The sequence below is a fragment of the Falco rusticolus genome, chromosome 8, assembly GCF_015220075.1.
Source record: "Falco rusticolus isolate bFalRus1 chromosome 8, bFalRus1.pri, whole genome shotgun sequence".
NCBI classification, from domain to species: Eukaryota; Metazoa; Chordata; class Aves; order Falconiformes; family Falconidae; genus Falco; species Falco rusticolus.
This window is the reverse complement of record NC_051194.1, coordinates 47,670,969-47,687,126: the sequence shown is the minus strand read 5'-3', so window position 1 is coordinate 47,687,126 and position 16,158 is coordinate 47,670,969. Positions and strand designations below refer to the sequence as shown.

Below are 16,158 nucleotides of genomic sequence, written 5' to 3'. Positions count from 1 at the left end.
AGGCCTTGTTGGTGGTAATTCTTGTAGTACTTTGTCCAGTCATACTATAGAAAACACTTACTATTGCAATTAATATGAAGAGAATAGACTCACTTAAAAAATTTTGGTACATATTCAATGCTGTTTTCTTCCATGTACCGCCTCCGACCTCTCTGGAGTTCCTCTATTCTTTGCTTCTCAGATGCTGCTGCTTCTATATTTCCTTCTTCCAGAAGCCTGTAAGAATAAGAGCAGGTCCTATAGCAATCATACAGTGTCTAGAACAAGGAATTTTCTAGCACGAATCATCACATAAGACAAACAGAAGCCAAGCCTGTTATCTGCATTGTACTACTTTTAGGTCTAGTCATAACCTCATAAAATAAACTGAGATGTAACTGAGATGTGACTCCTTAGTTACATGTACCTGACCTATATATAGCCTAAGGCATACACTTTCTTTAGTAACTTCAGCATATCATGAACATTCAAGTACTGTGAATTGAGAACGAGGAGGGAATTAATGTTGCTTCCATTCACAGCAGAAAGCCATGACATTTCAGAGCCTGTCTTTCCAGTTTTGTTATGAGGAATCCTACCTCTGCCCAAGGATTGCACAGTTCTACTAAACCAACAAGATCCTTTCTACTTTCCCTCAACTGGGTAAAGCAGAAATTTGACTGCAATACTGAATATCTTCTCTTCTAGCAGAATCCTCCAAAGCTTAGTTTAGACTGTAGTGAAGGCACAGACAGAATTCAATACCCAGCCAAACCCAGCCCTAAAACCACCAAATATTAAGTGCATAAACAAGCATTCTTGCCTTTGATCTGGCCTGAATCGCGCATCTGTTGTAGGAAGAAGATCTTTCAGTAGAGGATCTAATTCATTGAGCTCAATAGCAAACCTCGTGAAGCCATAATAACGTTCATAATTGGTTGGCATGGAGCCTGTATGAGTATGTATGAGAAAGAAAAAAGCTTTTTAAACTATTACTCTAAATATGCAAGAGATTCATTTATTTATTAAATTATAACTGCAAAAATATTAATATATTTTACTCTTAGATGCAACTAAAAAGCACCAAAAGCTATTTTCTAGATGGAACGACATTCACTAAAAATTTCAACTGCTTATCCTGCAGAGGTTGTAATGTCATGCTAAGAATCAAAACGTTCATGATTCTCCTTCCTTTTTAAATAAAAATTACTGTTTTCAGAATTTTCGAGTTAAACATAGTTTCCTGTTCTCTGGAAAGTGGACTTATCAAATGTCTGTATAAAAGCTAACCTTAACTGATCTTCAGAGTTAATTCTGGAGTGTAATGCTCACTTGCAGACTGATTCAGCACTGTCCAACACCTTTAGCACTAACAGAAGTCAGAGCTGGTGTTGCAGAGAGTAGGGTGCAACGTAGGGTTTCAAATACTATCAATACAGAGTAGAGTTCAAAATATTAATGATATTGACAATTCCTGGATAATGACTCTGCATGTATGAAAGATACTATAGGTGCAAACGATGACTAATTCAACCTCAGTGCCTCTAATCAAGTAGAAAGTTGAAATCAGTTCCTGAAATCACAGAAGCTTGCCATCTCTGAAGTCCAATCCTTTAGGCTAATAAAGCATTAAGACAACAAACTCAGTAAATCGGCAGCTCCTGTTTGTTGAATTCAAAAAAGCTGTCCTGCTCTCCGTGAAAAGGCAGGCCTAGATATTAATTTTTTTATATATATTTTGTTCTTATGTTGACCCTAGTGCCCCAGAATATTTGACCAGCAGTCAGACTGAGATGTAGAAGACTATGCCCTTCCATTTACTGTTATTATAAACCCATGTAAATTCTTGGTTATTTGTCTAACCATAAAATTAATCTCCCAACAGTATTTTGAATATTTAAAATGATGGCCAAAACAGCTTTAAATAGTTTAGGGTTACACTACAGTGCCTGCCAGAGTTTATTACAACCTTCTTACCTGGTCTCCATATGCATTTGGCTGAAGGTGCAACCCCACAATAAAGGCCCTCATGCCACTTTCCAAAAAGGCGATGTACCACCTTCCCTTCTTGATCTATCACAACACCCTGGACCTCATTTACATTTGAATTCCAGTAGTTCACCTGCAAGTTTAACAAAGAATTAATAGTTCACACTGGTTTTTGCATTACCCATTACACCAATACATATACTGCATGAATGAATGTGGCACCAGCCATCCAAATTTTGTATCAGAACACCTCACCTGAACCCCTGAATATCAGAATTCAATATTCAGGTGATCTGAATATTAACTGATTTAGTATATGAGTAACTGAATAATTTGATACATGATTTTGGTATAAAGGTATTTCGATTATCTGCACATCTGGCAACTATATTGTTGTTTATTAACCCAAATCACAAAAAATTCAGCAAAATTGACACTTTGAAAGTTGCACGATCAGAGCCAGCTAACTCTCTTCTTTCCATATGGGAAATACTGAATATACCTGTACCCATAAGGGAATCCTTCAACAGGTGCTGCACACTACACTTTGCAGCAGGGGAGAGGTTCCGGCAGTATTACTTGTTATTTGTTGCCTTCTGTTTCTCTGTTTTGCTTTTCTTAGACATATTTATTTCTTACACCTTCCGCTACTGAGCCAGTTGCCCATTCTCAGAATCTACATCAAAATATTAATTTCAGATTTACAGTAACATACCATTGCTGATACTTTAATGGTATTGATGTATTTTGTTGCAATATGAAGACAAACTTAATTTTAGGGAAAATAATTGAGTTACATAGCTATACAGTGATCTGTTTTTATATATAGTCCTTTTCTAGATATTAAAATACTATAAACCAAAGCGGCATTATTTAATCTAAAGACATAAAATATTGACTGCCTAATTCCAGTAAAGGCAGAAGTAAAATGGCACAGAAGTGTACAATTATTTGCAATTTCATTGTGGTAATAGAAGAGAAATTTTGACATTTCATTTTTAACCAAAAACCAACAACAGTATAGCACGCAGCTATACAGCAAGGCAACACACTGATATCAGATGTTCAATGGAATAGTCATACTACTTAACATAGCACTCATCTGGCAATTTAGATGTTTACAAATGTTGATAAGACAAAACGTGGAATGTGGAATTCAGGAATACCGAAGAAACAGCTTGATGTATGCTTAAACTATACAGTTTTATGATTATATGATATGTATTAGATTACATATGTTACCTTGACAAATGTGAGTTTACAAATACAAACACTGCTTTTTGTGTTCCTGATAGTTATCTCTCCATAGTGTTCTATCCACCTCCTTCCACTAAGTATATTATGTATGCAAGTAGTGACTTTGTTCCAGACATAGTAGTCTCCATACCTAAGAACAGATTAACAAGTAGTTGGTAACATAAATTAGTCACGATCGTTACGGATAAAAAAGTAAACTGTAACTCCATTACCATAAATACAGGACCATATTCCTCAAAAACTTTTGAAACAATAGCTTAATTTAATAAAGCATTGGTTCTGGGTACATAACTAATCCTCCATAGAGGAGCTCACCTAAGCTCTAGATCAGAGAACCGAAGAACTGTGCTATGGGTCACAAATCAAAATATCATGAACTACCAAAGCCCTGCATGGTATATTCACTGTCCCTAGAGCATTAAGTGCTTTGGCCACAATTCCTTTAGGGGCAGGACAGTGACCCAAAGATCAACATTAGGTTGAACTGAGGCTAAAAGCAGACAATGTAATAAAATTACAAATAGAATAAACAAATACAGAAAGGAGATAACAGAAAGGAAGTAGGAAGCAGGAGCTCTGTGGTACGTTATCCCTTCCCCTCTGTAACTACTCAGAGTCAGAGCATCTCTATTGTCAAACAATGGAATAAAGTGAGGGAATTACATCATGCAAAGCACATTCTCCTTCAGAGCTGAGGGGCAAGCATGAAGACAGTAGACAAAGATGCTGTTGAGTACATTTACTTCAATTTCATGAGATGGATAAAGAGGTGGAGTGATGCCATACCATTACAGGCAGAAAGAAAGGCTGGCTGCAATATCCAGGAGCAGGACAAGTACTGCAAAAGCTGCAGACACATTTAAAGTATCCCCCTCTTGCCTACTCTCAGGATTTACAACTTGCAACTAGTCTTACCTGTGGGGAAACAACTTCTTCTTACTACTCTGTCAACATCTGAAGAACACATTTTGGCTTATCTACATATTGAAAAATGACCTTACACTGTTACTAGTGGTTGTTCTGAGGGAACACTTAGCAGTATTGATAGCCTTAGTAAGGACAGTACTAGCTGCTGACAGTCCTGTATTGCAGTCTTGTTCTGAGCAGTTGATCACTACTGTACATGTAAAACTCGGGTTGTCACTCCTAAAACATTTCTATCCTCCTCTGTCTATCGCTTTCTAGAGACTTTATATATTTTTCCTCCAAAAACCCAAATGGATCTTCAGGCTCAAAAATGCTTTAGTATAGCCACCTGTATACTAAGGCAAGATGTGAGCTACACACTAACTCTCACCAGTACCATTCATGGGATGTCTGCATACACTTCCCACCCCATTCATGAGGCGTAACAGATTAGATTGCAACAAATAAATAAAATGTGAAATAAAAAGGAAATAGGACAGTAGCTTACTTTGGAAGAGTCACATTCAAGGTTCCAACTGGTAGAATTTCCATTGATTTCCCCCAGAATTTGTTTTTCCACCTGATATCTGAATATAATAGTGAAAGATTTACAAAACTGGAAAGACCAAACTTTACCCCCTTGCAGTGATCTGTGTGGCACAAGATGATCTATGCTAGACCATCCAGTTTAAAAAGGACAGTATGAGGTTGCCATGAAGATACAAAAGAACAAAAAAAAAAAAAACTAGAAAATTACATTAGGTCAGCAAAACTAAAGATATGTTTCATTTTCTTCTAGGAGTCACGCCTGTGCTACATAATTGTCAAATCTCTCATGAAAACACTCAATACAAATTAAAGGCATATGCCAGCAGATAGAAGAAAAGAAAGCTGCTTGTTCAGCTGTGTAAAAAGAACTGCTTGTGTTTGTAAAAAATATTAATTTTCCTGGTAAACGAACTTCTAAGTGGAAAAGCATAAACAGACTGCAAGTGACAAGGGAAGTTGTAACATGTCTGCTCACTCTTACTGAGAATTTGGACTGAAATATTTCAGATCAGTTTGTACTATGTTACTACAGAAAGAATAAGTATAGAAATTTTTAGTAAGTTCCAAATGCAAAGCTCAGCTTGTACAAAGTTTTTACTTGCTAATAAAAAAATAAGAGTGTATGCTTTTGAATTAAAAATATACCTTGCCAAAACACAAAATTCTTCGATTCACAGTGACAGGCTGAAATGGGAGGATGGTGGCTAACCTGAAAAACAGTTTGGCTAAGTTAAAACAAATCATTTTCCTTTCTAAGACAATACAATTTTTACTGCAATATGAAAGTAATAAATAGCTATTAGCCTATGTTGCTATGAAAACAGATGCAACCCAAGTTTGTACTTAAAATGTTATGTACTTAAAACAACTCCTTATAACTACTATAAAAATATATACCTTCTACCATTTAATGAAATTCACTCATACTAACATTTCTTTACTACTAAAAAAGCAAACTATTCTAACTAGAAAAAAAACCCCAAGATTATTCTATAAAAAAAAAGAAACCAAAATCTGAATTTAAACAAGTGTCTATCCAGAAATATGCTTTACCTGCTCTGAGAAAAATCGAAACCCTTTGTCTTCTCTAATACATTCATAAGTTTCACCAAGCACTGGATTAAATGGCTTGCTTCCTGCTCTAAAGTATGTAGAGGCATAGCCTGATGCTGCAAAAGCAGCTATGAGAACCTGTGAAAATACAAACAGGAACGAAAGTGAGAATAGGCAGAGATTCTTGTGTATATGCCATCACTATATGATATCACACAACTCACTCCACTCAGAGTGAAATCTGGGTTAATGAAGCATGCCTCAGAGTGAAGCCATGCAACCCAAACAGAAGCAGTATAAACTGTTATTTCTTTAGTTGATACAATTTATTTTTCTTCATGGCCTCAGTCAGTCTCTTTCAATGGTCCCCTACAATAACAATCTGCACAATATACTGTTTTTCCACCTTTAACCAGGCTTATCATTAATAATCTAAAACACAGAACCAGCTCTACTCTATGCTACTGGTGACTAAATATTATATGACTACTTCAATGATAAGATTGCATACCATTTTCCTATGGGAACTATTTTATTTAGTGCCAAACATAAACAGCTCTCACTCAGGATGTCCTTAATCATGAGTTATCTCAGGATCTTCCATGCACGTACCACCCTATCAGCCCCCTTGTCTACATGTACAACCAAAACTCAGGAATCTCTAAACCAGGCCTAGCTGGGAGTAATAAACTAAATGACATGCCACAGTAATTTAGATTGCAGCTCCCTTTAGCAGAGTTTAAAAAATCACAACAGGCACTCAAGACATCCAAACAAAGCTTCAGTAAAGCAATACAGGGATAAAAATCTCTCAGCTGTGGATAATCTGCTAACAGCAGGCTGAACCTTAACCACATCCCACTCCCCTCATACTAGCAAGGATGCAACATTCATGTGAGCTTTCACATGCTTTGTTTTCTTCGAACAGTGTAATGGGTGCTCCATTCTTTATTAATTTCATATTATTCATAAGTGCAGCATCAACAGAATTAACGTTCTCCAAGAGCTTTTCTTCAACAGTAAAAACCTTCATTCTTCCAAAATCTGCTTCATGAATTTAACTATAAGACACTATAGAGAAATGAGGGTGTTTATCCTTATGATATATATCTATTCTTATGATATATAGAGCAATGAAAAGAAAAAAGTTTTTCCTATTTTTGGATACTTATTTAAGATAGCAACGTCCTGATTTTTCAAAGAATGGTGACAAAGCAGGTAACATATTCACAGCACTGCTACCACTGATGCTTTGGATATTCAGCACTTCTGTAAGGTAGTCCCACATGTCTCAGTGTGGGTGTGCGATTCATATTTTTAAGGTGCTTGTAATTTGGCTTGTATCCCCAGTATTGCAGTAGATATCTGTAGATATCTGTAGCAGAGAAAGGGATTGAATCCACATTTCCAAGGAAGCTTTCGGTTGCACTGTGGCTTTTCCTTTCTGAACTCTCCTGACTCCTTCAATACTCACCTTCCAAGCTTTTCAACAAAGGAGGCAGAGTCCTACAGCCAACAGGCTGCTTTATTCAGTACAATCCTGCCCAGTTCTTACAGGGTCTCCCTTTTGTGAGGGACATAAAGACTCTTGTAGGAAAACAGCATGTCATGATAAATAATCCAACCCCCTGTATCATAAGGTAGGTCCAACGTCTTCAGTGACAAGGAAAAAATACCAATGTTTAGGACCCCTCACTCTCCTGCAGGCCACATGAACATGGCAGTTCATGGACCTGAGCATGTGGTCATATGACAGCCCCAGGCAACTTCTCTTCTCCCAGTTAACCACAGCGCTGCCAACCCATACCAGGGAACAGTAGATATGTTCAGCAAGAACACTGCCAACTTTCCCCTAACAGCCTTTCCCTGCTTCTTCTGAGGAAAAGGAGACACAACAGACCAAAACACCCTTAGAGCTGAACATAGGCTGCTGGCTGTCAGTTAAGAAAACAAGACATACTTACAGGGGAGCTGAAGTCAGGCTGCCCAGGCAAACTTTGTTTTGGTGTTTTGGAACTTCTCTATTAGAAATTGCCTAGGATGACATCTTATTGACATCTACATTGATCATAAGCCAGCCACAGACTTGATTAGCTCTTGGAGGCTGCTGGACTTGATCACTGAAAGCTGGGAAAGGATGCTGCAGGGTTAGAAACTGCCAGTGCCTACATATACAGTCATGGAGAGTGAGATCAGTTTTCACATCAGTGAGTCAAAATTGCAGGACTTCGTTTGAAGTCAAGGAAAGGCCCTCAGCCTTGTTCAGATCAAACCTACTACTTGTAATTGTTCACAGCATTCATCTGACCCAGCAGGGAGGTCTGTTGTCTGTGAACAGGAAGAGGGAAACAGGGCCCTGCAGAGACCTTCACTCAATAGGTCCCTTTTTAATATAGACATAAGAAGTGCTACATTAAATTTATTACCATGCGTTCATACGGATCATCTGTTTCAGCAGCCTTGTCCAACAGTTCGCTGTATTCCAGCTCTTCACAAAGATGTTGCAAGGTATTCAGAGGTTCATTTAGCTCAACTGGCATGGATACTTTGGAAAGATCTTTGCCAATGTTATTTCTCAAAATATTCCACAGATTGATGTTACTGGTGTCAGGGCTGGGAGCTGGGAGACAAGTTCTCCGTCCGTTCCTGAATGCACCTCCCGTTAGGTCACCATTAAGAACTGGGAAGGGAAAAAACTATTATCATAAAAAAGCACCAGATTAAGAAAAAAAGACTTATCCATTGAACCAAATCACTGCCAGAACAAGCAAGCCCAGCTTCACTGATTTCAGCTGAGTTGGTCTTGTACAGACATGCAGTAAATCTGGTACATGAACACAACCAAAGTAATTTCCCAAAGTTTAAAACACAGCAGTATACTTTGTCGAGAAATGTTGTCTGCAACACTGGTGTTGTCCTCAGATATATTATCACTCACGTCACTGATATAAGATTCATCATCAGAAGCCTAAAACATAAATAAAATATTAAGTCAAATGCATATAAAATATACTGTCAAATTAGAAAAAATATAATTAATTGAAACAAAAATATTCAAAGAAATCAACTCTAATTAGAGCTTTTAACTAAATCAACTGGATGTTTCAGTCAACCCATACTGCCAATGCACTAAAATGTCAAAACAAATGCTATGCTCTCCTTATGTTTCTGAATTCTTTATTATGAAGTCAAACACAAACATTAAATTTCGAAAAGGGTGACTACAAATGAGTTCAGAGATAAACAAAAAATTGACAATGTAACGTGCTGGGGATGGGAGGTGAGAAGAGATAGTCTGATTTGTACTCTTTATAAAAGAACCAAAGAATAAAATGCAGCTTGTTTTTCAGCAAAAAATTATACAAACATCAACCTACCATTTTGAAAAACAAGAACTACATCAGTGTTAGATTATTTTTTAGAATTTTTTTAACAAAACTAACTTTTTCTCCAGAAATATGACTTTCAAAATATTTTACAGTTTTTACTGATGACACAGTATTTATTATGAGGCCTATATCATTTGGGGGTGATTTTGTAAAGATTCCATTTTGTTTATACCATACAGATGCACCAATACTCCATGCTGATATAGACAATCCAGACTATTGAGATAACATGTACTTTACAACTAGAGAAACAATAAGATAAGGAACCATTCCATCCTTTAGATGAACAACTCCAGCTGTGGTTGTGCTAACTCATGGCACATGAGCAATCCCTGTCAAAGGCAAAATATGGTGGCATCTTACAGAAGAGTTGTGGTAGACCACAGCACTACTGTGGCTTTATAAAAAGGTATTTTAAAAAAATAAATATTTTTTTTAAATGGTAACATTTATTTAGGGTAGCACAGAAGGGCTGTGGAGAGCAACTTGATTCAGGAGCCTGAACTGTATCTGACTGCTTCAACTTTGAGCTTGAGTGAGCCAATTTTTCAGGCTTTTGTCTACTTCTCTGACAATAACTTTCTATGTATACTAGAAGACTTTTTTTTAAGAGACTATTTTAAATTCTAGATTAGTTGACTGCATAGTCAGACATAATTTCTCCTGTCTATGTCATCCTTACGCGAAACTGCCATCATCTAGCAAAGACACGTACTGAACATAAGCTACTGATGCAAACAACTTTCAACTGTTTTACCAGTGAACTTCTGCACCCCATCACAAGGGAGTCTCAGGTTTGTTTATCTAAACCTTATACGTGCTGATAAATTTTATTCTAATAGCATTGTAAAAATAAAAAAATCATTCACTAGTGGAGTAATATCTAAATCTGTCCAACAGCAAAGCTGCAGCATGCTGTCATAGCCTACCTCATTTTCTGACGAGCTGGCAGACAGAAGCACTTCCTGTGCATCAAAGAACTCTGAAACAGATTCAGACATAGAGAGCCTGCTCTCATTAGAAACTTGCTGAGACAGTGGCAAACTGACATGAATTTGTTCACCTGTCTGTAAATAAAGCACAGAAAAATAGAAGTATTATTTCTAATATAAAAGAAATATGCATAGAAGGGGTAAATCACCTGAATAATTTTTCTATGCCAAATGTAAGCATAGATAGGAAAGACAGCATTTTAGCAAGGCTTTGTGTGTACCTAACAGACAAGACTTTGACAATTACAAAATAAAGTGCATTCTGAGCAGTGAGCTACATGTCTTCTACATGTCCTCATTTGAGGCCTGCTCAGCATCAACTGCCAAGTTTTAACAGTGTGAATAATCACAGATTTAGTTCTGTCTCCAGAAGAGTGATTTTGTGGACAATACCTCAACTGTCAGACAAGTTCAACCATGAAATTCAGATGAAAATACACCTGGTCATAACAAATGACATCACTGGAAGCTACCTTTGATCCAATCAAATTTCAAATATAAAGCTTTATAAGGTCAGGGAGTTATAAGTTACTTTCAAAATAAATGCACTTGTCAACCGGTTTAGTAACAACTGTTTGAATGTTGGAATATTCAGGAGGATGGCTATAATATGTATTTATGTGCTTTTATACCACGTTTGTACTCCAAATCTCACTTGAATTATGCCATTAACACTGACTCAGTACTACTATAGGGAATGAACTCTCTATTGTTTATTATAAAAAGAATTTAGCAGCAAAGGCAAGGGTTCAAAACTGTGTTATGTATAGATCAGTAGGGGGGCAGCTAATTTAAACAGCAGAACCTCTTCTTCCTATCGATGGGAGGAACACCAGGTTTCAATGTGTTACCCTATAGGATATTGCTTTAAGAAGGGGGGAAAAAATTATTCTCTCCCTGTACCATTCCACCAAAGGAGCTGCTGCTGTGGAGGGAAACAGGCTTCTGACTTAATCCCTTCATTTTTACAGCATGTTGCTTCTGGGATATAATGCAGATGAAACTACTGAAGCCCTTTTAAACAGTTAACTCCAGACCGCAACTCCATCCCCATTAATCTTCCTACAGTAATCGTGCAAATGTTTTTGTTGACATCTTAATTCTGTAGAATTATTCTATATAGTTGCCTCAAAATGCACCAAAAAAAAAAAAAAAATAATCAAAAAACCCCATAAACAAGCCAAGAGGTCAAAAGGTCAAAACCCACCCCTCTTTCACTGGGGCTTATAAGCTTGTAGACAGTTTACAATGTTTGATGAATTATAATGGAAACAGAAGCTCATTTCACTGTTATCTTTACAGAAAGTGATTAAAACTTCAAGATTTTGTATAAGCTAGAGGAACTTGGAAAAATACACATACCCCTAACTGAAAAAGATGTTCACACAGGCCTTATCTATACACTGCAAGATTATACATATATAAATATATAAATATATATAACACAATCAAGAGAAGTGAATGACAGATCTGGGAACCTCTTTGAAAAACTCCTTTAGTCCGACACACTGGTACCAAGACAACGATGTACATATGAAAAAGAAACAGCTAACCAATAACAAATCCAAAATAGAAGACATGGTCATTGTTCAGAACTTCACAACAGATTCCTGTGCTGTGGCACCACTTCACCTCTATCTTCTGTTGCTAGTCTCCAACATGCTGGACTCTTGGAAAAATTGCTTGGACATTTTCAAAAAAACAAATAAACAAAAGTAATTGGAAACACATTTTCACCTTCCTTTCTTGTAGGAAGAAATAATTAGGAGACAAGAGTATGTTAACTGAAATGACATATGCATAGAAAAAAATTAGTGGAAGTGACAGATGAAAAATATTTTGGTAAAATGTAAGCAGAATGGTTGTCAAAGTGACCACATTAATTGTAACATATTACAGCTCACAAATTCAGATTTGTCCTTCTCATGAGGGAAGCTGACTTGTTATTAATACAAATGTTAGATAATCTCTTGACTGAGGAAAGCAAAACCAGATGTTGCAAACATGGTATCAGTATAGTATTTGGTTCATAGTCTAAATCTTTTTGATTTCAGCAGTGTCACTTGATATTAAACATCAGGCCCTTTAGGCACTTGCAGGATCATGCCATCACATACTAAACTGCTCTGTTGATTTGGCAAGAAACTAAGATACAGAATTGATTAGCTACTGTGTGTTACATTCAAATACAGTAAAACCTCACTAATTCCCACAGCCAACAATTAATATTGCAAAACCGGAGTCCCTCCTTGTTTCTCTGCAGAGACTAAACTGAGTTGTTTCATAAGATCTGACATATGCAAAATTAAAGACAGAAGTTTTATTTCACATAGGGAAAATATAATCTGACTTTATCTATAAATAAACACTTGCCAATCTGAAAAATCCTGTAATTTGCCAGATGTGTTTCAGCTGTTAGTGAGAATTAGCAAGGTTTGATTGTACTCTAAATCCATTAAAGGCCAAAGTCTTACCTCATCAGGACTAGGGATAATATTTACACTGACAACCTGATCACAAATAACAGATTCTGAATGTATTCTGTTCAAGCGACTCCTTAGTTCAGCATTCTGGTTGAGAGCCTTAAAATAAAAATTGCACATTTCATTTAAAATTTTAAAGTAAACATTAAACAGGGAAAAAAAAAGAAGAAGAAGAAAAAAAAAGAAGTAGCTTCTTCCCAGCAATTTCCCAAGAAAACACAGAACCTCCTTTTTTCCATTTTTAGAGAGATACCTATTTTGAGATCCTCTCTAAAATGATTTAACCTTTTATTTTGCCTTCATTGATCTTTTTCAGGAGGCAGTGGGGACAGATATTCTTCCACAATATAACAGTGGCATTCTACCTTAATTCTTCGGATCGCTCTTTGGCAGGTATACTGGTGGGTTATGTACACTATGGAAACAGGGAGTGAATGCAGCAAGGAAGAATGAAGCTGCAGAACAACAAATGGGAACTACCTGCACAATGCCCAAAGAAGCAATTCTTGGTTTACAACTACTCAGCTCTTTCTGAGCCAAGGGTATCAGCACTTAGACCCTGCAAAAGGAAATGGCTTCCCTTCCAGCAAAACCAATGTAATGGCTAGTATCATTGGGTGTTTGCCCATCCAGATCAATTGATGTATTTGCACACATGTACTCATTTCAAACTACTGATATTAGAGTGTCACAAATACCAACAGCATTCAACTGGTGTCTTATACCTGCTGATTTTTCTCCTTTTTTTAAAACCCAACCTAGATTGTACATTTCGGTGCATATATAAATATTGTCTGTTATCTAGAAAGACTCACATGAAAGGCTCTGAAATTCAGAAAAAGCATGTTACGTATCTACAATGTGAACTGACTTCACCCTAATATATCCCCAGCACTGAGGATTATAGAAAATAACATACTGTTTTAGTAGAAAATTACTGTTGTAATGGAGTAAGAACCTCCTTTTGCCTCCTCCTAGTGCAGAATCAGGAATAGATTGCATGAATGTACTGAAACAAAGTAGGACCAAAGTAAAACGGGTTAGTTTAAACTGTCACTAAACAGTTTAAATTACCCCATTTTGCTTTGCACTGAAATGGACCAGGCATGTTCACAGTTGCCATCTACCAGGAAAGAAAGGTGATGACAGCAGCCTGACAGTACCTTCTTAAACTGCTCAAACCTGGTTCAGGAGGCTGATCAAACCCAGCCATCTAAGGTCAAATTTCCATTTATTGCCTATTGAGACTATAAACTAATATGCAACCATGACTTTTAGACTGACAACGGAGGGCAAGAACAATAAGAAAACATGACCACCTATTTCATACAAGTGCTAATAAGTCTCCACAGGTCTTAGTTAAATTTGTATCAATAACCAGAAATGGTTACCCTTACCTCTTGTCCTTAACCTTTCTTTATTACAACACACAGTAATCAATCTGTGTAATATAATATCATCTGTATCTATACAAACGTTGTGCATCAATATTATCTCTTAGCAAAAACCTCCAACCCAATAACAATAACAGTGTATGAAATTATATACACATTTTGGTGAAGTTTTATTTGCCTTTAAACCTCTGCTCACATTTCTGGCAGATGCAGTACTCCATGCCAATGCAATCTTCAGAGTAAAAGCTCTTATGTTTTTCCTTGACAATTAATTAAAAATTTTGAGTTATTTTGCATCCTGAGGACTTACTGTTGCTTTACCTCTTCTTCCCCACTAAAGCCAATGACAGTTTTTCCTTTGGCTTAGGTGAGAGAGACGCTGGAGAGTAACAGATGTGTTATTTGAAAAAATCCAATTTACCCACGACTATCCTGTAACCCAAGATTCCTTTTTCAGTTAGAGACATGGACATATAAAACAAATCTGAAAATATAGAGTAAAAATTTAAAACTTAATTAAGAAAAGAATATTTCCTTGGCTGTGCTGGAAACAGTCCAGGAAAGATATCTAGCATTTGTATAAAAACATTTGATCCTTCTTTGCTTTGGAAAACCATAACAGATGCATGCTTACACAGACAAATGATATCCTTCACCTCCACATGCATTGAGGTCAGACTTATGTCATAACAGAATATGTCTCACAGTTCTGGTCAAGAACTTGGCTTTTTCTTGGCTCCTTCTACCTCAAGAAATGGCCAAAATACAAAAGAAATAGTGCATCTGGCAAGCTAGAAGTGCTTGAAATCAAATCAAGAACATACCTGAGAGAGGGACTGTCTGAGGTGTGCTATTTGAGCATTGTGGCTTGCAAGATCCTGCTCTGAAACAATCTGCTTAAGCTTCTCCTTCTCTATAGCTATGCTGTTAAAGGCAGACTTCAAAAGAGAATGCACTAAGCAAAAAGAAAAAAAAAAAAACAAGTTTTTTCTCAGCTATAGAACTGCTCATTGCCATCTATTACAATATTTCAGCAATAGAGATATTTCCATCCCACAATTACGGAAATTTGAAACAAGAATCTGAACTTCAAGTAATCCATTCCAAAGTACAAACACTTAAAGCTTGAGGTTGTAATGTGCATACAGTAAATTCAAGCATATGTCATCAGACAATATTCTTGGTGCTGAACATACGGTGAGATGCATATTTGGAAAACCTATGTCCAATGTGTGTTGTTTTCTTTTCTTTTTTTTTTTTATTTTATTTTCTGAGTAACAAAAAAAATCAGTTCTGCTAAGAACTCAGTATTGCACTAATAAAGAGTATTACTTGGTCTTTGAACAGGTTTTTGACATTTTTTAAGATATCAGTCTCACATTTGTCCTATGTTTGTTACAGCAACTGATAACAAACCCTTTTAAATAGTATTTTTTAGTCTGTAGGACCATTCATTTATTGGCAATAAAATCGCATTTCTGAGGTACATTCTAGTAATAAGCTCTTCTTCTGTTATTTCCACTGATGTAGAAAACATTGCACAAAAATTAATTGCACAACATTATATAGCAGTGACATTCTGGTTCATCTTTGGGGAGAAATAAAGCATTTTATTGAGAAACAAAATGTTTGTAAATTTAGTCATGTATTTACAAGATGCAGCAAGTAGTTCAGAAGACTTCTAAAAAATGTGTCTTATCAGAATTGACCTATCTCTATATTCATGTAATCCACAGAAAGTGTAAGGATAATACATGTCATCTTTATGTAAGCCAGCTGACCATCTAAAATTTCTTACACAATATCACCTAATGCAGATGAATGCCCTGGACATAACTAAGTGAAGGCAATAAACACAACAGAGAAGCACAATAAAGGAAAGACTTGACATTTCCCATTACCTTTTTGCGCCATCAGGCAGAATTCTTCTTGAAGCTTCATGTACTCGGTAGAGCACTCCAGAGGGTCCATTACATGGCTTGGGGGAGTCTGAAACTCGATGTCTGCACAAAGGTTTGGATTGGATGAATGCAGTCGAACGGGTGACATTGTAGCACTGAAAGGGACCTACAGCAAGAAAGAGTGAAGAAATATTGTATAAGGTGCAACCAACCTTTTGGCTTTGTTGAAGCAAAATACAAATTCCTTCTGCAAACAAAAGACTTAG

At 36.6% G+C, this 16,158-nt stretch overlaps 1 protein-coding gene across 5 annotated transcripts in view; it reads right to left on the bottom strand.

Annotated features, from left to right (window-relative positions):
• OSBPL6 (oxysterol binding protein like 6) overlaps positions 1-16,158 on the bottom strand; it is a 108,528-nt gene that overhangs the window by 11,515 nt on the left and 80,855 nt on the right. For 3 of the 5 annotated variants that reach the window (XM_037398111.1, XM_037398112.1, XM_037398114.1), the window contains 13 exons: positions 15,893-16,058; positions 14,816-14,946; positions 12,589-12,696; positions 10,052-10,189; positions 8,614-8,701; positions 8,160-8,413; positions 5,734-5,871; positions 5,326-5,389; positions 4,640-4,718; positions 3,211-3,355; positions 1,957-2,101; positions 803-929; positions 94-216 (listed from right to left, as the gene is read on the bottom strand). In XM_037398111.1, the coding sequence (XP_037254008.1) occupies positions 94-216; positions 803-929; positions 1,957-2,101; positions 3,211-3,355; positions 4,640-4,718; positions 5,326-5,389; positions 5,734-5,871; positions 8,160-8,413; positions 8,614-8,701; positions 10,052-10,189; positions 12,589-12,696; positions 14,816-14,946; positions 15,893-16,058 (1,706 nt within the window). The remainder of the gene's footprint in view (positions 1-93; positions 217-802; positions 930-1,956; positions 2,102-3,210; positions 3,356-4,639; positions 4,719-5,325; positions 5,390-5,733; positions 5,872-8,159; positions 8,414-8,613; positions 8,702-10,051; positions 10,190-12,588; positions 12,697-14,815; positions 14,947-15,892; positions 16,059-16,158) is intronic. The other 2 variants (XM_037398113.1, XM_037398115.1) reach the window with 1 other exon arrangement.